The sequence below is a fragment of the Botrytis cinerea genome, chromosome 4, assembly GCF_000143535.2.
Source record: "Botrytis cinerea B05.10 chromosome 4, complete sequence".
In the NCBI taxonomy this organism is placed as follows: domain Eukaryota; kingdom Fungi; phylum Ascomycota; class Leotiomycetes; order Helotiales; family Sclerotiniaceae; genus Botrytis; species Botrytis cinerea.
Genome location: NC_037313.1, coordinates 612,972 through 634,654, shown reverse-complemented (window position 1 = coordinate 634,654; position 21,683 = coordinate 612,972). Strand labels below are relative to the sequence as shown.

At 39.4% G+C, this 21,683-nt stretch overlaps 6 protein-coding genes across 7 annotated transcripts; 3 read left to right on the top strand and 3 right to left on the bottom strand.

Moving 5' to 3' along the window:
• Positions 1 to 3,707: 3,707 nt before the first annotated feature.
• On the top strand, positions 3,708 to 5,079 carry BCIN_04g01710 (hypothetical protein). The gene has a single exon (XM_024692403.1). The coding sequence runs from the start codon at positions 3,869 to 3,871 to the stop codon at positions 4,718 to 4,720; it is 852 nt and encodes a 283-aa protein (XP_024548178.1). The 5' UTR covers positions 3,708 to 3,868; the 3' UTR covers positions 4,721 to 5,079.
• A 4,073-nt stretch (positions 5,080 to 9,152) lies between these two features.
• Bcrft1 lies at positions 9,153 to 11,069 on the top strand. Of its 2 annotated transcripts, XM_024692401.1 has the most exons (3): positions 9,153 to 10,037; positions 10,089 to 10,940; positions 10,997 to 11,069. In XM_024692401.1, the coding sequence occupies exons 1-3, from the start codon at positions 9,268 to 9,270 to the stop codon at positions 11,049 to 11,051; spliced, it is 1,677 nt and encodes a 558-aa protein (XP_024548177.1). In that variant the 5' UTR covers positions 9,153 to 9,267; the 3' UTR covers positions 11,052 to 11,069. The 2 variants fall into 2 exon arrangements, with proteins under 2 accessions (XP_024548177.1, XP_024548176.1); XM_024692402.1 differs by having other exon boundaries at positions 10,089 to 11,069.
• Positions 11,070 to 11,079: 10 nt separating this feature from the next.
• On the bottom strand, positions 11,080 to 13,088 carry Bcdbp3. Its single transcript, XM_024692400.1, has 2 exons — positions 11,305 to 13,088; positions 11,080 to 11,253 (listed from the first exon to the last, which is right to left on the bottom strand). Exons 1-2 carry the CDS (start codon positions 12,960 to 12,962, stop codon positions 11,100 to 11,102), a joined length of 1,812 nt encoding a protein of 603 aa, XP_024548175.1. The 5' UTR covers positions 12,963 to 13,088; the 3' UTR covers positions 11,080 to 11,099.
• Positions 13,089 to 13,137: 49 nt separating this feature from the next.
• Positions 13,138 to 14,662, bottom strand: BCIN_04g01680 (hypothetical protein). The gene is made up of 2 exons (XM_001550805.2): positions 13,962 to 14,662; positions 13,138 to 13,908 (listed from the first exon to the last, which is right to left on the bottom strand). Exons 1-2 carry the CDS (start codon positions 14,395 to 14,397, stop codon positions 13,739 to 13,741), a joined length of 606 nt encoding a protein of 201 aa, XP_001550855.1. The 5' UTR covers positions 14,398 to 14,662; the 3' UTR covers positions 13,138 to 13,738.
• A 363-nt stretch (positions 14,663 to 15,025) lies between these two features.
• BCIN_04g01670 (hypothetical protein) lies at positions 15,026 to 18,273 on the top strand. The gene is made up of 4 exons (XM_024692399.1): positions 15,026 to 15,664; positions 15,722 to 15,789; positions 15,882 to 17,992; positions 18,045 to 18,273. The coding sequence occupies exons 1-4, from the start codon at positions 15,637 to 15,639 to the stop codon at positions 18,190 to 18,192; spliced, it is 2,355 nt and encodes a 784-aa protein (XP_024548174.1). The 5' UTR covers positions 15,026 to 15,636; the 3' UTR covers positions 18,193 to 18,273.
• Positions 18,274 to 18,294: 21 nt separating this feature from the next.
• On the bottom strand, positions 18,295 to 20,420 carry Bcdug1. The gene is made up of 3 exons (XM_001550807.2): positions 19,420 to 20,420; positions 18,683 to 19,307; positions 18,295 to 18,627 (listed from the first exon to the last, which is right to left on the bottom strand). Exons 1-3 carry the CDS (start codon positions 20,234 to 20,236, stop codon positions 18,441 to 18,443), a joined length of 1,629 nt encoding a protein of 542 aa, XP_001550857.2. The 5' UTR covers positions 20,237 to 20,420; the 3' UTR covers positions 18,295 to 18,440.
• Positions 20,421 to 21,683: the final 1,263 nt, after the last annotated feature.

The window sequence follows — 21,683 nt, the reverse complement described above, 5'->3', positions numbered from 1 at the left end:
AAGCTGTACAGCACAAATATAGGCATAGATTTCGAGTAGCATCAAAAATAACTACGGAGAGTGCTAGCGATGTCGTTGTTGTTTTTAGCTACGAAGGACTGAGGAAAAGCCTGTAGTTCTATATTATACAATCTTGGAATTATAAAGATAAAAAAGATTTCAATAAATTTTTTATTCAAATATCTTAGTTTTCTTGAAGAGTATTGTTTAGATTTTAATAAAAATGGAATAAACTTCTTAACTTGTTAGAATTTGAATTATAGCTTGAATACAAACTTTCCATTTCTCTTGTTTTAGATGTGAGTAAAAGTATCGAACTTTCAAATTTACAAAGAATAAAATTTGAAGTTGTTTAATAATCTAAATCTAAATATAAAAATAAAAATAATTCTGTCTATTGAATTTATAGAATATCTCATATAAATTATTCTGAGATATTCAATTTTTGAGTTCAAATTTATTAAAAGATTCTTAAATCTATATTTGAATCTATATTGTATATCAAAACACGTCTATATTTTTTGCTTTCAATTCATGTATTGTCATTAAGTTGAAAATTCCAAATCATCTATATACATTAATCATATAATCTCTTTCTGTGTTTAGAATTTTCAAATTGGTGTAGATTGTATTAGCTATGTAAATGTAAGCTTTCCTCAAAAATTATTCAAATAAATTTTTAACAAAGCAACAAGCAATTGAAAAAAAATCATAAAAATAATACTGTTTAAAAACTTAAATTTTAAAAATGATGTAATTAATTTGTAATATTTTTTATCAAAAATTTCCAAGTATTGTATTTATACTTTCAATTTCATATTCTGATATTCTAGTATTTGATGTATAAGGGATTTATACTTTTCTTCTTAATTAATCGACTTTGTTATAAATTTAACACTTTTCATCTATATATCTTGTTATCAATGTTAACAATTATGACTAAAATAATAGTTTGAATATGTCAGATATCATTATAAAGTAATTTAGTATATCGTAACATAATTCAGAACCGAAATACATAACTAATATAACTAATATAATTTTCAGATTTCCATTTGACCTTTTTACATTATATTCATTACAAATTTTTATTTTTTTACAAAAAACTTAAAAACATTCTAACAAATTTTATAATCATTATTTTAAACTCAAAGTTATTGCTTTCTTTTTATTGTTCAGCTATTACATTTAATTTTCCATTCATTTTACGTTCATTATGAATTCTTTAATCTTTATAAAAATAATTGAAACTATTTTTTTTTTAAATATTAGAGTTGCTTTCAAACAAATTCAGAGATACATTTTTCAATCACATCTTTAAAGCTCTGTACTATTTACTTTATATTAAAAATAGATCAAGGTTTTCCGAGATTTTACTTCATTAAATATTTAAATTTTAATTTGTATAATGTTAACATTTTATTTATTATTAATACAATTATTTTGTTAATAATAATAAATAAAATTAGTACATTTTGTAATTCGTTTATTATAGATTTTTTTTAAAAAAAAATGAGAGTTTTGAATGAATTAAGAGATTTTAGAATTATTGAATATTAGAGTTATAGATAGGAAATTTGAATGAAAGAAAATATATATAAATATTAGAAGGACATTAAAGAGGTGAATAAGAGTTAAGAAGAAGAAGAAAGTAAGTATGCAAATTAAAGAGTGAGTAAAAGATATTAGTTGAAAATTTAAAGAGGGTTTGTTTATAAATCGAATTATTTCATTTATGATTTATTCTTTAATTAAAAGTTTTACTATTATATTATATTATATAAAGGGAAATATTGAATAACTTTAATCTATATATATATATATTCATCGATTATTAATCGAATTTACAGTACTAGGCCACTGATATCCGCCCCCCGCTTATTTTATAGTGTCACATTTTGTACTACACTTTTTTAATATTAAATATTAAATCTACTAACTCCCAAATTACTAAACAAATCCTTATCTAATATATCCCAAACTATTTATAAACAACTCTCTAACCTCTAAAAAATACATTCTAATTCGCTTTTATTAATAACAATATTAAAAAACATCTCATACACTCTTACTTTTAAAACCTATCAAACATACTCTATATATAAATTGCTTCTCTCAATATTTCAAAAGTTTCCTTAATATGTAATCTTTATATTCTTTTTTATATTATAAGTTTCGATTATTTCTAAATTCCGTTTTTAAAAACTAATACAAAACCATTAATCTAATCTTTTCCCTATTACTCACTCTATAAAACATGCATTTGATTATACAATTAAATTTAATTCTTCAACCATCAATTTTATATAAAATAAGCACTATACAAATCGTTTAACAATATATACTTATATAAGCTTTAATTTCTTTTTACATTTCCAATTAGCTATATTATATTTAATTAAAATTCTTTTAATAATTTTAATATTACAATCAAATTCAAACTTTTAAATAACCTGTTTATTCACAGCTTTCAGGAATAATTATATATATTATAATGATATTATTTATTTCATTTTATGTATAATTTAAATTGATTAATATATAAGAAAATACAAGGTTCTTTATAATTTAATAGAAACTAATATCTTTCTTTGATTTGCTTATTATTTTGCTATATATATATAAAGTAAAACATTTATAAGTATTATTTTATACCTCTTCAATATATTATAAAGTACAAATTGAAGGTATAATCAAAATTATAAAATATAATTGTAGAAATGTAATATATATAGAAATGCGTTTTATAGGATTTCTACTAATATAAGTACATAGTAACTACAATATAAATAAACTTTTTTATTTGAAAATAATTGTTTTAGACTAAAACTTGTAATAAGTTTTCTAAATTCAAGAAATTTATTAACATATTATTGATTAGAATAAGTTTGGTGTTTCACGAAGCTAAGATTAATTATATTAATTTACTAAAAACGACTATTCAATATATAATGAAAATACTAAATATTTTATTACACTAACGAAGTGTTCACTTCGTTAATCACGGATTCTACTACCATAGGGATAATTACTACTCAGTTGATAACAAAAATATTCTATTTAATGAAAATTGCTTTTTATTCAGACTTTTAATAGTATATAGATATTAAATAATTTTAATAATGAAGCATCTCCTAGCCTAGTAACTTAGAGCGCTTTTATAGTTTATTCACTATATATTATATAATAAAGTCTTATTATTTCAATAGTTTTTCAATTATAATATTTACAAAATAGAATTATGATTTCAAACTTCGATTTTCATAATTTGAAAAAAAAGTATAGATTGAAAGTTAGTATGTATTACTATATTCAAACTTTTGATATAGAAATGATATCTATCGAATATTAAATTAGAGAATAAACGTGAATATTATATTATATTTAAGGAATGCTGATAATCTAATTAGTTAATAACCCCTCATTAAGCGAAGGCGCCCTGCTTTGGTAGTCTAGGGGATACAAAGCGATGATGAACTAGGAAAAGACAAAGATAAATGATATAGATTCTTAAGAGACAATTGATTAGACTTAGACTATTACTAAGACATCATTGAGATGGGTCTGCTGAACCGTAGTTCTGAGTGGTTACACGGCTTTCAGGAAACAAGATTCAGAACAAAGCACCTTGGTCTTGTCAAATATCTCGGTTAAATTCTCGGTAATGAGAGTGGACAGTAGTAGGTATCTATATAGTTTCATCAAACGACCGACAACTCAGCTAAAATTTACAACTCGGAACATCTTTCATCCAACTCATCTATTCTGACTCCTCCACTCAACCTTCAGAGATTCAACCTTTACAGACTTGACCAAACTCGACAAAGCCATAAGTACATCACAATTTAATTGTCCTGAATAACTCACCATGACATCGACCAAGATTGTTTTGTTGACAGGTATATTACTCGTTACCGCATTTTCTACGGCTACTACCTACGACTTTCTCAGCAACTCCCAATATGAGATTATTTTGTTGGCAGGTATACTACTCGCTACCGGACTTTCTACAGCTGCTACCTACGGCTTTCTCAGCAACTCCCAATATGAGATTGTTTTGTTGACAGGAATGCTACTCGCTGCCGCTTTCTCTACAGCTACTACCTACGGCTTTCTCAGCAACTCCCAATATGAGATTGCTTTGTTGACAGGTATACTACTCGCTACCGGACTTTTTACAGCCACTATCTACGGCTTTCTCAGTAACTCCCACTATATGATTCTCAGATATCTCCGATTCCCTACACTTTTTCTATCTCCTGCAACAATCTACTTCATCATGGGACTCAACAATGGAGAAAAATTGGAGATAGTCAAGATGATCGTCACTTGTTTAGAATCCTTTGATGCTCAGAAATTTGCGGAATTTCTTACACAGATACCTTTGTTCATGTGGCTTTTCGCATCATTGGTAATTTGGAGTTGTATTGCAACCTCTTTGATCAATGGGTATTTTCAACAAAACGAATACGCCATCCAGAGTACCTCCGAAATCCTCCGTACTGTTGACAATATCTTCACCAGCTTCTCAACAGTCCAAACGAACCTTACTTTGCAGTCGTCAAGAACATACATGTCTGTATTGCTCTTTGTGGGTATTGTCTTGCTTATCGCCAGTGTATTGTTTTTGGAAGGCAAGCAACAATGGCTTCTCGCATTTATTGCCATTATCCTCGCCGCCCCAGTAAGTTATTGGTTTCAGCTTTTCACCATAATCTAACTTATATGCTAATTTATTTGATCAATAGGGTTACATACGCCTGGTCTGTTGGACAATCAAGTCCTGCAAGACTTAATAAATGTGAAGGCGAATATCTATAGTATAATTTGCGATATCTCAACACATATTTCGGTGTCGACAAGATAATCATGGATTGATGCACAAGTGGTGTAGTTTACTTGATTGGTTGGGATGGAGAAATTGATTGGTGAGAGGTGGATGGATAGTGCGGAATGTTTCTTTCAAAAGGATAACAGGATTTTGGGATTTAGAGGAATAGGCCACAATGGTCAAGATATATTCTGTAGTGACGAGATATTTAGGGATCAGCGCGGCTTTCTAATACTTCAAACTTTGCATACTAGCTAGCACTAAAATATCAATTCCTCTTTTTGAACCATACCGCCTCCACTAATTCTTCATGAACTCCTGCAAACTAAATAAACCGAAGATACCAGTGCACCGTACAAGGCAAGACAAGACCCCCTCGAGACTCTTCTCTATCATTCTCTCTATCGTCACTCTGAACATCTCTAAACAAAAGTTCCTACGTGTATATCAGTTCGATAATCTGTTAACATAGATGGCGTCGATATTAATGTTGATTACTCTACTAAGCTCAACTTATACGGGGTAGGGTATACTGCGACCAGTGCCCATCCTCGTAGTGAGTGCCTCTGAATCGTCATTGAAATAGTTTTCATAGAAGTATCTTTCTCAAAGAGAGTGTTTCAACCGAAGACATTCTAAAGGCTATCGAGAGAGAACTTGCCAAAAAAGATGCTGCCCCACCGAAACAACCCCTGAATCATCTAGCGAATCTGGAATTCAAGTCATTCGCATTGCTTTCTCCTCCATGCATCATAATATTGCACGCCACATAACAGACATTACAGCTTAGGCATACTCGGCACCAGAATCTCACAAGAGTCACCAATGAACCTTAGTAACGTTGTGAATTTTTTGTCAAGGATCAGCAATTACGTCTTCGTCAACACCTTCCACTTCATCCACTTCGGCGGAGTCATCTAGATCATCTGAATAATCTGACTTTCTGATAATCTTAATTAACTATCTTCCTCTCAATCCCAAATATTTTACAGCTGGATCCGCTGTTTGGATACGTGGGAGTTGAGTATTTGTTTTTTTTAGTGTATGAACGAAGTGAATGACTCCAATTCAATGACTACTGTAATATAGCTACTGTAACAACGCCCTAAACGAATGCGAAAGAGACTAGCTCTTTCAGTAGAGTCTATATAAGAATTTACTACTTTCAATACGTAGCTAGCTTTCTAGACAGAATACAATTAGACATTTAGGACCTACGCAATTCGTGGGGGCATATTTACCAGTCCAGGTACCTAAACCATGCTCTCTATTCTCATCAACACCACTACGGAGAGCCCAGACCCCAAGTTGAGAATAATTGCACCATCGCAGTCATCTTTCAACAGTTTGATTTGATCCCAAGTATGTGCAGCACCGGAGAAATTTTGTCACCCTGTACAACAGCCTTCCCGAACGCAGCTTTCTCCGCGCAAGTCCCCACAGGATATGCGGTATCATCTACATTAGCATCAGCAATTAATTTGCTGCCATTTGTGAAGATCACCGCACCAACGGGAAAATTTGAGTACGGAGGGCTTGATGTGTTACACTGAGAGAAATTACTGGCGGTGCAGTTTAGCTCATGACGAGCACGCTGGCGGAAGAAGTGGGGACGACCCTTTGACGGTGCATTGGAGTTTGGAGGGAGCTCTGGTGACGGAGCTTTGGAACAAATTATTGGGGACTGTAGCGGGAGCGTGGGTTTATATTAGCGCTAGTGAGCGTTCCTTACTTCTTGGGGGAGAACACAATTGGAGTATGGATCTTGGACCGGTGGGATCCAAAATGACCGGATAGATACCAGTTTCTAGCACCGGCTTCAAGGCAACCATTTCTACACATTTCGACTCAGACAGAATCGTCTCCATACCACTTTACAGTACAACGAACACCATCCCTGTAGTGGCAAACTTAATATTTTCGACGAAGAGAAATTCAATATAAATCTCCATACAAATTTTATTACATATAATACAATAATAATATATTTCATTTGTTATTAAAGAAATGCTATCTCATCAATAACGAATAGAATCGATATGTTTTGAAATCCGTTTAGTATTGAATTTTAATAGAAAAAAAGAAAATAAAGGCTTAAGGGCTTTAGAGATTTGAATATCAAAGTTATAGAAGAAGTAAACGGAAAAAAAACGAATGTAAAAACTAAAAGGAAAGAAGAAGTGAATATAAAAGCTAGAAAAAGTGGAGTAAATGTAAAAACTATAAAATAGATGAAAAGTATTAATCGAAAGTTTAAAAAGGAAAAGAAGTGAAAAATAAATCATTTATATTACTTCCAATTTATTTTTCAATTAGAAGCTTTACTATTATACTATACTATACAAAATATACTATAAAAGTATAAATACTATATAACTCTAATCTATATATTCATATTGAATTCAATTACTAATCGAATTTAATAAAAATAAACTATTGATTATCTTAAACCAAAATTCAAGAATTTTATTAAATCTCTTTAAAATAAAATTTTCTAAATGTTTATAAAGAAATTGTTTGCTTAATTAATACTTTAAAAACGCTTTTGTTAATATATTTTAACAACATAGAGGATTTTATTGTATTAACGAAATGTCCACTTTATAGACCACAGATTCTGCCACCGCAGGGCATACCGTTGTATACTAGACACTCATCGCCTCACCTATCACATGCTTCAGTGCCTCTTACCTCTTCGATCAAGCTCAATATCCTTTGGCCTGTAGGGAAATATGTGTGTGCATCTTTTGAATATTTGAGCTCTAGCAAGACGTGCTGCAATATAACGCTTGAAGTAATCAAGCAAAACATCCTGGGGACAACGCTCAAACATTCTATCGTATTTCGTGCGTAAAATCTCCTTCTTTCTACCGAAGAAACGACGGCACCAGTTGTTGTTGATCGACTGTGCCCGAAACACGACTTGTTGAAAATTTTAACAAACCTTGTTTTCTAGTCCTGTGAACGTATTATACACCCAGGATGCTCGCTTGCTCTCTGGGCAGCAAAAGTAAGAGAAGTTTTCCACCATTCTTCTACTACACCCCCAAGCTCTTACTGCAGAAGACTGCAGAAACCTACAGCGGCCACTATACACGCCTCAACTCGATCAAATTTTGTGAGAATTTCAAATATACCGTGCTTACTCAAGACAAAAAGGACGGGGTCGAACACCCAGTCGTTTATGTTAGGTCTCATTCCAGACGGAGACCTAAAAGAATTTCTTTCAGCTCCAGAGCAGTCTCAAGAGATGTGCTCATAAATTGCAAACTTGTATAATGTTGCTATTTCTCCTAACAATTACAATGTAACAAGCATATCTAAGAGTGGCCTATATAGTTCTTAGACTATGAATCAATAGATATGATGCCATTATTTCTATACCCTAGCAAGTATGTGCGTCGGAACAGGTGCTAGTTGACCAGTCAAGCTATTTAGGAACGGTCCATGTGAGAATTCGACCCTACAACGACGGAGCGAATGGACATATTTTCACGAAATATTCCCTGAGTTTCGAAATTCAACCAATAGGCGAGATTACGCAAAAGGTACCTGGAGATGATGATAGTAGAGAAGGGTACAGGAATGGAAGAAACCGCCCGGACGAATTTCGACAATGCAAGCCTTCTTCTTTTGTTTATGGGTGGTAGGAGGACCTGTGTTTGTCTCTCAAGCGAGCGATGACACTTGCAAAGATCCTTACTCAGATATATAGAGGAATTGACATGAAAGTTTCGCGTGATATTTAAATGGTGTTGGACTTATCAAATTATAGTATTTCGAATGTTTTCAGCTAGTATCTAGATCGATCTTCATTCAACCCCTAATTCGTTCAGTGTATAGTATATGTTCGTTAATTACTTACTCTTCGTATCTACTACTCTTCGTATCTATTATACTTCGCTGGTTATTATAATATTATAATCGTATAACTATCTCAATGTATAAAATTATTGAAATTCTAATAAAATAAATCGAATTTTTCAAAATTGAGAGTTTTCTTTTGAGAATCTCTATTCTAAACTTATTAAATGTTTATCAAAAGTCTCTTAAGAAATACTAATTTATAGGAAGATGAAAGAAGTAATGAAAGAATTCAAATTCGAAATTCGAAATTTGAAAATTTAAAGAAATAGCTTAATATTTACTCGAGTATTTAAATTCCTTAAAGTAGTGAGTTCTATACGACTTATACCTGTATCCTCTATACAATCAAGTCATTATATAAATAGGTTTATTAACATCAAGAATAAAAATTGAAACTATTATTAAGCATCAGATAGTATAACTATGTCGTTGTTCGTAGGTAAATTCTTTTCTCGGCGGATCGCATGGTTGATCAACTATATCATGTGACCAGCGATCAAAGCGCGTAGACATTTGGAATTACAACACAGATTGCAACCAAAAATCCAGAGCGATACCTATGACCACCGATGACATCTGTGGAATCCAATAAAGAGAAGCCAGCGGGCAAATCTCTTTTTTCAACATCTGCTGGTGGAGCGTCTCTCTTGATTGCACTGCAAGCCGGGTCTCGAGCGCTAACATTCATCGTGAACCAAATACTTCTCCGGTATCTCTCACCCGAGCTCCTTGCTGTGTCAACACAACTTGAAGTTTACTCCATCACCGTACTATTCTTCTCTAGAGAAAGTCTGCGTGTCGCAATACAGCGCCAGACCGACACAAGCGATGATAGCCCCAAAGCCACACAGGACGGTAATCTGTCCACAAAGAACAGATATGTGGATAGCCGAACGACCGCTGGTAAAAGCCAAGCAATCGTGAATTTATCTTACATTTCTATTGCTCTCGGATTGGCGTCTACGGTGCTGTTTGGTTGGATTTATGCCAATGCCGGGCAGACTGGCGTGGTTGAAACGCCTTATTTTCGACAATCTTTGAAATTATATGGCGTGGCAGCAATTCTAGAACTGCTAGCTGAGCCATGTTTCGTCATCGCACAACAAAAATCGGCCTTCAAGGTTCGAGCTGGTGCGGAATCGATAGCAACAGTTCTGAGATGCATTGTTACTTGTGCTGTTGCAGTTTGGGCTGCTCATCATCAAATAGAGTTGGGTGTACTGCCATTTGCCGTTGGTCAAGGGGCATATGCTATTGCGATACTACTGGTGTATTTACTGGGCGTCTGGAACATTGCAACACGGGGAGGATTCTCGTTAATGATCAAGCCTATTTACAGGTATTTTTAATATCTTGACATGGCATTATTTACGAAGCTAACTAATGGTAGTGAAAAGAAGGAGTACATCTACTCTTACCTTTCCAAACCACTCTTGTCTTTGGGAGGGAGTTTGATGATACAATCAATGGTAAAGCATGTTTTGACACAAGGCGACACGTTTCTTATAGCGTCTATGGCCACCCAAACAGCTCAAGGTATCTATGCACTAGCGAGCAATTATGGTGGTCTTGTTGCTCGACTAGTCTTACAGCCAATCGAGGAAATGTCCAGAAACTACTTCGGGAAGCTCCTTTCTGTCGTTGACGGGAAGCCAACCAAGGGGGCCGCTGAGAAAGCCAGCACAGACTTGCACAGGCTTCTGCGTATATATCTTATATTGTCAGTTGCCATAGTTGCCGTGGGTCCAACTATCGCCCCGCTCCTCTTGAACTTTATTGCTGGGCCACGATGGCAGTCGTCTGGAGCTGGTAATGTTCTTGCAGTGTATTGCTACTACATACCACTGCTAGCATTGAATGGAGTGTGCGAAGCTTTTGTAGCTGTTGTTGCAACCGAAGCCGAAGTTTACAGGCAATCTTTGTGGATGTCTGCTTTCTCAGCCGGCTTTGGTGGCGCCGCTTATCTGTTTTTAGGGGTCTTGGATCTCGGAGCCGAAGGTCTAGTACTGGCGAATATGGCTAACATGCTCTTGCGAATCATCTGGTGCGGTCGTTTCATTCTGAATTACTGCGGGCGCCATGGCGCTAAATTCACAGTCAAAGATCTGTTACCGCGACCTAGCACAATCTCGCTCGGCGTTGTTACGTATGCCGCACTTACTCAGATGAGAACATCATTCACGGGTAGTTTAGTGGACATTGTCAAAAGTGGTTTGGTAGCAATAATTTTTGTGATTCTCCTGTAAGTTCTCAGCTGCAACGCCGATCTATAAACTACTAACCATTACGCCTTGACAGAGCCACGAGCGAGAAGGGATACATTCTCGAATGTTACCATGCAATTAAAGGCTGAGTCTAAATTCTCCCAGCAAATTATCCTATAATCCTAGCATGTTGCATCTTAATCAAATGTTATCTTTGTTGCTTTTTTGGTAGTGTCCACATTCTTGAAAAATGCACCATAAGCATCGTGAGCCTTCTTCTTAACCGTAGTACCAAACTTCAACAATTCGTCTGGGACTGGCTGATTGGCTGCCTTGAGGACGTTGATCAAACTATACCGGCGATTAGTAGATGATAGATTAAAAATTGGATATTTTACTTACGCGCCAGACTGAGCCTTATCATGCTCAGTGAACAATGTGATCGCCAGTCCATCTTTGCCAGCTCTACCTGTTCGACCAATGCGGTGCACATAGTCTTCCACTGTAAGAGGGAACGTGCAGTTGATAACTAACTTGACAGCAGGAATATCCAGACCTCGAGCTGCGACATCTGTAGCAACCAAAACTGGGGTGTTACCACTCTTGAAAGCCTCCAAACTTCTCGTTCTTTGTTCCTGACTCAAATCACCATGGATACCAGCAACTCGGAAGCCCTTTTGTCTAATGAAACTCTCTACTCTGGTAGCTTCCTTTTTGTACAAACAAAAGACCAGGATTCGGTCATCTTTTTGACTGCCACTTTGGTATTGCTTTAGTAGTTGCATAAGTCTGTATTCCTTGTCCCTTGGTTCCACAACCTCAACCTTTTGGACGATGCGCGAGTTGGCTCGCAAATCTCCTGTGGGATTGTCACCAATTGCAATCTTCACCGGGCTAGTCATGAAGGTGGCAGCTAATTCGCGAACAGACTCGGGCCAAGTCGCTGTGAACATGAGTGTCTGTCTCTTTCCAAGAGAAGGAGTGGTGTTGATAATCTTTCTGATCTCTTCCTCAAACCCTTTATCCAGCATACGATCAGCTTCGTCAAGGACGACATATCGGGCCTTGCTCAAATCTGCACATCCTTGATTGATGAGATCATTGAGACGACCGGGGGTAGCGACAACGATGTCGGCAGTTTTCAATGCCCTGATCTGCTCATCCTTGGGAACACCACCATACACACAAACACACTCAAGACCAGATGCCTTGGCAAGTTTTACAATCTGCTCATAACTCTGCATCGCCAATTCTCGAGTCGGCGACACAACAACGGCCCTAGGACCTTTGTTTATCTGGTTCTTGGGTAGAGATGACATATAACGTACGCAAGGGACAGCGAATGCCATGGTTTTTCCCGAACCAGTCTCGGCGACACCAATTACATCGCGACCAGCGAGCAAGAACGGCCATGCGGCGGCTTGAATAGGTGTTGGGGCCTTGAAGTCCTTGAATGGGGCTCGCTGAGCAGGATCAGTGATGGGTAGGTAATCGAACTTTGTAAGCGGTCTTAGAGTAGCTGAGGTAGATAATGGGTCGGTGATGGTGATAAAGTGTGTGGTCAAGAAGGAGTCTATTTCGCTTTGTGGCAAGCCGCTCAGATTAGGATCTTCCGTGTACGTTGTTCCATTTTGTTGCGGAGTAACGCTTGCAGGAGCTGCAGTTTCAATAGACTTGGTGCTGTCAGCCTTCTCTTCCTTCCCTTCCTTCTTCAATGCCTTCAATCGTGCCTTTTCTGCCTTTTTAGCAGCTTTCGCATCTGCAGCAGCGTTGGCATCCGACGCAGGCTCAATTGCTTCGACTCCTGATTTTTCTTCTTCTTCTGTCTCCTTCTCTGCCTCTTGAGCTTTCTTCTCTTTCTTGAGCCGTTTTCTTTCTCTGCGAGCCTCTTTCGATTCTACCTCAACCTCGATTGGGGTGGATTCTGTGGTTGGCTCTTCGACATCCTTGGATTTCTTTTCCTTCTTATCCTTCTTCTCTTTGCGGCTTTTCTTGGAGGAGATCTTAATGTCGTTATCTCCAGAATTCAATTCTGTATCTTCCAGTGTACGTTTCGGCATGATTGAAATTTGCAATCGTGGTTGATTTACACAGTCAAATATATTTTCAAAAAGCTGCAGATGGCTAGATGCTACCCTGCAGAAAAAAAATATTTAGTTCCTGACAAATGATAAGATAAAGACGCCTTCACCCGCTTTGCCCGATTCGCGGCTTAACTTTTTTTGAAAATTCACTTGGCGAATCAAAGCATTTCAGAATGCCTTGACATTTCTCTCTCTATTATTACTTACAGGCTATATCCAATTCAATTTTGAATGCCATAGTCACTCACTCTATGAAGTTTGACCATCATGGCCATTTTCAATTGTGAATTGCGTTTCCTACTAAACTTACATTGAATTCTATATCTGCTAATACTTCTTCGTGGATCTTGTAAACACCCCTCCCTCCTGGGTTTGCATCTTTATTTTGTCATATAGCACACACTAGGAATGAAATCAACCACTGTTTGGACCATTGCTGATAGTGACTGCTAAAGGTAACTGTTGGTATCTTATGCTTCATTTTGACTACGATGTTGTACCTAGGTACGCTGTGTGAGTGGGAGAAAACTAAACCTCCCCTAAACAATCCGACCAATACCCAAATTTGGTCTTGGATCAAGACAAGGCCAATTAGACCAGTCTCCTCAGCCCGTTCTGATCTTTCCTGACTCTGGTAGCCTGGCATCCTATCACCGATCCATGCTTTACCCGATCAAACAAGTACACCTTTCAATCATAATACACGCGGAAAGAAAAACCTTCATGTCCCAAATGCGCCTACTATCAATTTTTTAAACCGTTGCTGTCTGGGACTGTGCGGGTTCCATCACGGCTTCCACGTCAATCTTTGGTATGGATGCTCCAGTACCTCCGAGGTTTGTGGATTGTGATTTGGGGTTCTTGGTGTAGTAATTCGAAATAGCAGATTTGATGGCATCCTCAGCAAGCATAGAGCAGTGGACTGAGTCAGTGTTAGCATATGCAACTAGGTAAATATAAAGTGCGTAGACTTACGCTTCACAGGTGGAAGACACAGCTCCTTTGCAATTTCTGTATTTCTCACTCGGCCGGCTTCCTCAAGCGTCATTCCTCGAACCAATTCTGTCAAGTATGAAGAAGAAGCAATGGCCGAACCACAGCCAAACGTCTTAAACTTCACATCGGAAATGGTGTTTGTATCTGGATCCACTCTGATTTGCAACTTCATGACATCGCCACATGCTGGTGCGCCGACCAAACCAGTCCCTACATCGGTATCCGTCTTCGACATACTGCCAACATTTCTCGGCCGCGAATAATGATCGAGGACCTTTTCATGATACGACCTGCGACCGGCAACGAACGATGGCGATGCAATCTGAGCAGATAGAGGTCTGATAGCGGAGTGGCTGTTGGTTGATAACACTCTACCGGCAACGCGGGGTGCATTTGACAAAGCTCTTCGAAACATTTTTGTGATATGTAATGGAGTGGCGATCGGAAAGGTTGGAAGACTTGGTTCGTGTCAATCAAATTTTTGACGATATGATGATAGATGAATCAGGGAGAGTATTGAACTTGATGAGATTGAATGGTATGGTATGGTATGGTGTTTATGTAGGTCGGTAGATGGTGTGCGTTGATTGTTATGTGTTGCTGGTGAAGCAGGTAGGTTGTGATGGGTGCTTTGTGTTTTAATTGTTCAAACTTGGGGTAGATCTGATAATAAATTGACCTCTTGAAAAGTCAAAGAAATAAAGAAAGACCCAATTATTACTAGGATCGAGAGGGAACGCGGGATTCGCGGAGCCCGGAGTCTGAAAGAAGGCCTCAATAGGGTTTAGCGCGGGTGCTCAAAGACCCGAATCGCCGTTATCAAGCTGATAAGAGCGTTTTTATGTCATAGAGACGGACATAAGGTGCGCGTGAACCAATCAATGCATTACAATGATGATTAGCAGTGCACGAAGATGGAAGAAGGCCGATGGACAGCCGCGGAGATAAGATCCATTACAATCAATGCACCAATGAACTTTCACCAGTCTCTGTGCGAAAACCGGACACTGGGAAATGAAGGGAATTACAAATTCTCTCTGAGTGGTGGCGAGATACGGATTGCTCTGTAGACTTGTGAGACTGAAAGGCCAACTCCCGTGATACCGCGATCCTGCTTACCTGCTTACCTGCTTACCTGCTTACCCCTCAGCTTGGCTTTGATCTGTCGCAATCCGTGTGTCTGTGTGTCTGCGTGTCTGCGTGTCCGTGCAGGATTAGATGTACGCAGAGCAATCAATCATCTCTGCGCGCTGATCGTATGTGCGTAGTGCCTACATGCCTCCTCCCACCACCTTGCCTCCCTGAAGGCTGAGGCTTCTCTTCTGTCGTGTCTCGAGATACCTGTTACCCCACCAAACCACGAAATATCCCGCCCCACCCCACCATCCCACCACCAACGCCACACTCCCGCTTTCCCATTGGGAGGATAAATCTGCCCTGCCTCGAGACTACCTGCCTGCCGAATACCCAGCAGTACACATCTAGTATCCATATCTAGCATCGTCTACTACTACACACTACCGCTGCTTGTCCTGCTTCGCCCTCTCGCAATAGCAACATCGGCTCTCACGGTGATCAACCACATACTACCTACTACTTACATAACACAGCGATCTAAAACTGCGGGAAACGTTACAAGATACCCTAGACAAATATGTCTTGTAAGCATGTTGACGCAGCTGGTAAGTTCCTTACACCCTTTGTCCACCAATTCAGTATTAAAGCTAATGCTTCCTCAGAGCTGCGTCCCCCAGGACCAAGCCAAGCTGTCTACCGCGAAGATTGTACACAATGCTTTGATTCCATAGTAAGCTTTATAATTTGTTTGTGGCAATTGCCTCTCCCGGCTTTGAAAGCTTTTCGATGGCAAAGCACATCTGACCTTAATTTTTAATCTAGGACGACTCCACTGGTTTGGACGTTTGTCTACTTTGTTTCAATGGCGGCTGTACTAGCGATAGGAACCATTCCAAGCTCCATCATACTATCAAAAACCACCCTTTGGTTCTCAATATCCGAAGAACAAAACGCCACATTGTTCGAGATGAACCCCCTCCCAAGATGTCTAGGTTAGCCATTGCCGCAGAAACCGAAGCTGATCGATTCGAGTACCATACAAAAGTTCGTTGCCATGAATGTGCGGTTGACGATATTGATAAATCCTCTGGTAAACTCTCTGCGGTTGTGGATGGTGTCATGAAAGCAAACACATTCTCAAGAAAGGAAGAAGTGAAGGCTTGGGAGCAAGAATTTACATCGTGTGAACACATTCTCACCTTGCAACAAGAAAGCGCACGCCAAATACAGTCTCAGGATCTAGGCCACTGTTCTCTTTGCGATCTTAAAGAGAACTTGTGGCTCTGCTTACATTGCGGTAATCTGGGATGCGGACGAGCGCAATTTGGTGGACTCAAGGGACATTCCCACGGACTGGAACACAAACAGCAAACTGGACACGCAGTCGCGGTCAAATTGGGATCGATCACTTCAGATGGCACGGCTGACGTGTACTGTTATGCATGCGACGAGGAACGGATTGATGAAAATCTGGGGAAGCACCTTGCCCATTGGGGAATCATGCTGGCCGAGCGCGAGAAGACCGAAAAAAGTTTGATGGAGATGCAAGTCGACGAAAATATGCGTTGGGAGTTCTCTATGACTGACGAACAAGGTCACGAATTGACGAAACTGTTCGGCAAAGGATTTACTGGTTTGAAGAATTTAGGCAATAGCTGCTACTTGGCAAGCGCGCTCCAGTGTCTATTTGACCTGCCCCAATTTCAAAAGCGCTATTTGTTACCAGATACAGACCTACCTGTTGTTGAAGACCCTGCTCAGGACTTGGAGACGCAGTTGCGCAAGTTAGCAGATGGTCTTCTTTCGGGCAGATACTCGTTCCCAGATCCTGCTACTAATCAGTCAGAATCGAGCGGCGTTGCAGATCAGAAGGGATTGCCACCTTCAATGCTGAAATATTTGGTAGGCAGAGGTCACGCTGAGTTTTCAACGATGCGTCAACAAGATTCTTTTGAGTTTCTTCTCCACGTCTTCAAATTGATTACACGCTCTCAGCACGTTGCTCCATCCGAGGACCCCATACGAGCTTTTCGCTTCGTCATGGAGCAGCGCCTGCAATGTTTAGGCTGCAAAAAGGTGCGATATCGCACAGACGAGCAAGATAATATATCTATTCCTGTGCCAGTCAGAAAAGTACAGGCAACGACTACTACGGACAGCGAGAAGAAAGATGAGTACGAAGCTGTAACGTTGAAGGAATGTTTAGATAATTTCACGTCTGAGGAGATCGTAGAACTTACTTGCTCTGCATGTGGCAGTAAAGATGGATTTTCCAAAAGATCGCTCTTCAAAACTTTCCCAGAGGTTCTCGCCGTGAATGCCAGAAGATTTGTTCTCATCAATTGGGTACCCACCAAGGTCGACGTTCCTGTCGTTATCGGAGACGAGAAGTTCCTTCTAGATGATTATCAGTCACCGGGTTTGCAACCTTCAGAAACACTTCTCCCCGATGACGATAAGTCAGATCAACCTTCGTTCACCGCAGATGCAGCAGCTTTACAACAGCTCGAGGCTATGGGATTTCCAGTGGTCCGTTGTGAGAAAGCCTTGCACGCTACTGGAAATAGTGACGCCAACGCCGCAATGGAATGGCTCTTCGCACATATGGAAGATGCAGACATCGACGTTCCACTAGATTTGAGCTCTGGCAAAGCTCCATCTGCTACAGCTGACCCTGAGAAAATAGAAATGTTAGGTGCTATGGGGTTTGGACCCCCGCAAGCGCGAAAGGCATTAAAAGAAACCAATGGCGACATGGAGCGAGCTGTAGAATGGCTTTTCAGTCATCCAGACGACCAAGGCGAGTTCGAAGATGAGGCAGCCGCTGTCAACAGCGATGTCACTAAAGAGGATCCTCCGGGAAGCACAACATTGCCCGCTACATTCCAGCTACAATCTATCATATGCCACAAAGGATCTAGCATACATGCAGGGTAAGTTGTCTCGATTGTTGATAGCTGAGGATATAACTAATGATATATGTAGTCACTACGTTGCATTTATCCGTAAAGAGATTCCTGAAGATAAAAAGACATCGTGGGTGCTTTATAATGATGAGAAGGTAGTCAAGGCCAATGACGCCGAAGAGATGAAAAAATTCGCATATGTTTATTTCTTCAAACGAGTTGATTAAGCGAAAAAGGGAGCATGGGATGGCACATGGTTACGACCTGTAGTTGTTGAAAAAGAAATGACGATGAGCATGATAATGACAATAGAAATGGCACAGTCATTGTGCATCGAGTAAAATAAATTCATTCAGCTCATGCCAGTACTATGATAAAATGAAGATGCATAAAACTCAAAAGATATCATCGAGACTACCAAACTTCCCATTGAAATAAATAGCCATTGTAAAAGCGTTCGCTCGGGTATCGCTTCTTATTGCTCAACCATTGGTTCCTCGGCCACATAATGCAAATATGCGCCCAACAACTTGATGCCCTCAATATAATTTCTCTTGTCCAATTTCTCGTTGATCGAATGAGCTGCATCTGTAGAACTACCCATAGGTAAAAGGAGGACATTCTTGCCAGTGGCCTGCTCGAAAGTTAAGGTGACGGGAATACTAAGTAGAATATCAGCATATATCACGAGCCATTTAAGTGGAGAAAGTAACTGACCTTCCTCCCTCACGAGTCAAATCAGGCTTAACACCCCAAACTCTCTCAACAGCCTTTGCAGCGCTCGAAAAGTTCCAGTGCTTTGGACTAGCGACCCACCACTTACCAGCATGCTGCAAGTAGCATCGCATAGTATTCTTGCTACCAAGCTTCTTGAATTGCTCATCAACATACTTGAAGACGAGTCGATCCACATCCTCGGGCTCCATGTTTGGAACAGTTCGAATCGAGAACTTTCCGATGACTTTGGCGGGGATAACTGTCTTGGCACCTGGCTGAGAAAATGCACCTTCAATACCGTGAACTGACAACGATGGATATCTCCAGCGGGCCATAAGGGTGTTCTCCTTGTCGTTATGAATGGTGGTCTGACTACCCAATGATTCATGGAGATTGTCCATAGTGAATGCAATATCACCATAAAGGGATTTCTCCTCATCTGTAAGAGGAGCGACAAGTTCAGCCAAGCCTGGTATCTGAATCTTGCCATTTGTGTCTACCAAGTTGCCAAGTACCCTGACCAAATCGGTCATTGGCTCTTGAGCTGTGCCTCCAAATACTCCACTGTGGAGATCTTGCCCGGGACCCGAAATTTCAATGGAATAATAACTGCAACCGCGGAGACCTATTTGAAGCAAATCAGTTTGTTGTTATATTGAGAAAGGGATGATTTCAAGAGAGTTGTGAGGGAGGAAAATGATTCTCGAGACAAAGAAGGAGATTGCTGAAGTGCTTACCATAAGTAAGGCATGGCTTTTCGGTACCAAGCCAGTAGTTATCAGAAATACAAACAGCATCTGTATCCGCGAAAAATTTATCGGCCTCTTCCTTAATGAAGTCATCCAAGCCTTCTGAACCATATTCTTCCATTCCTTCAAAGCACATCAAGAGGTTGACGGGGAAGTCAACACCAGCCTTCTGATGGGCTTCAATTGCGTTGAGCCAACCAAGAACTGGACCCTTATCATCCGTACTTCCTCTGCCATACATTCTTCCTTTATCATCGACAGTAAGCTCGAATGGTTCTGTGGCCCACCCATCTTCTTTTCCAGCGGGTTGTACGTCGTAATGACCGTATACGAGAATTGTGCGTTTCTTCTTGTCATTTCCATATCGTGCAATAACTACAGGAGGAAGATCCAGATGCTCCATTCCTGGTTGTTTGCCTAATGGTCGTTTTTCGACATGGGCACCAAGCGCAGCGAGCTCATCAGCTAAGAACTCTCCCATACGCACAACATCGGGTCTGCGTTCTTCCTCGGACGACACAGACGGAATAGCAACTGCTTTGCGAAGTCTCTCGATAAAGTGATCCGATAGATCATCTACTTGCTTGAAGTAGCCATCGAGTTGAGGAGCCATTTTTACTTTTCGAGCTTGGTGTAACTGGATAGCGGGGGTGAGATAAGTTGAGATTCGGATTGGTGAGGGGTGAAATTTCGGAAAACGGGATACTTTCAGGGAGTTTATATCTCCAACAAAACGAGTAAGTCTTGAACGCTGTAGAACGGTCGATATTGACTTTGTTGAGATTCGTGGTTTGATTGTGAACATGAGGTACCCTGTGAGGATATAAACTTTCGAGCTTCCTGTTTTGGTGGATGGTGGGGTAAAATGGTGTCAATGGATTATGAAGGGTGGAAGGGACCGAAGGGTGTTGAATAATGTCTAATGGACTAATATCATTGGTTAACTGACATGGAGGATTTAGGCTTACAACGGCTTATAATTTAAAGCCGCTAACTAACATTTTCACATGATTTTTCTAGGGAAAAAGAAAAGCATGATAAGACCTTCCATGGTACGGGGCAGGCCAGTAGGTGACAATTAGATGATGGTTTACAGTGGATTAGAATTGTGATATCGCCATTCCATTATCCGTATATTGTATTCGTATGGAGCAATCTCAAATTCCATGATCTCTCCATGAAAACCCTTTCCCACTACTCGATACGCTCGTGTAGTCTGAGCTAAACACACATCGCTTATGGAGCGTATATTTACTTACTCGTCCGGACGCAAGCTACTCACCGTGCTGGCAGATAGACGTTTGCCAATACCTAAAATACAGGGCGATGTATGTCGCGTTGAGACTGTGTTACTTTGAATAGTCAACAGACAATGAGTATGATTGCATGTCAGCTTTCTTCAATTAGATCTTCGTTGCGTTGAACAGCATTGAATTTGGGCTCAAATATCAGTACTCCGGACTAGACTTCTTGAAAATTAAGAATATCAGGATAATACGCGATGGTCCGTTCGTTGACCTTGGCGGACAACATTCAATGGAAACTAGATGATCGATTGCTCAATATAGATATTCGTCGTTTCATAAGTCAAGAAACATCCATCATCAGGATGTTCTCATCTCGTATTGTTTTGAGCAGCTCTCGAATGTCCAGAGATGGGGGCATCTTGGAAATTGAGCCTGATGCAACAAATGGTAATGCATGCACATCTTAGAAAGTTGTGAGCTCTTGGAGGCAACATAGTTACACCAGTTTCATGTTTGAAATAGCACTGCGTGGAAGGATGAGAACCTTGCTCTTCTCGAGAGAGTGGTAGGTTTAACAGTCACGCTCATACACCTATCCACATACCAACATTGCCATGACTATGATCACGATCACGGATAGATCGATCTCATGCATATGTCCGCAGCGAGTGGTATTCGACTTGGAATGCCAACACACAAGGCCAACATGAACTCCTGCTTGCAGAACTACCAACTACCATGTTTCTATTTTTGTTGATTGAGTTACTTCATCTTACGTGATAAATCGGAACATTTGTGAATGTTATTCAGGCACCATGCAGTAGTCGGGAGAATATCTGCAATTCTACTTCGACTGCATTGCTTTACCGTATCATTACATTATTGATCTTACTCAGCGCACCAAGAAGGTTGTTTTCCCTATATTATCCTTTCCACTGCTATCACTTTCCCTTTCCAAACATACTCGAAACCTATTTTGAGACGAGGCTATAACAGAGTGTGCTA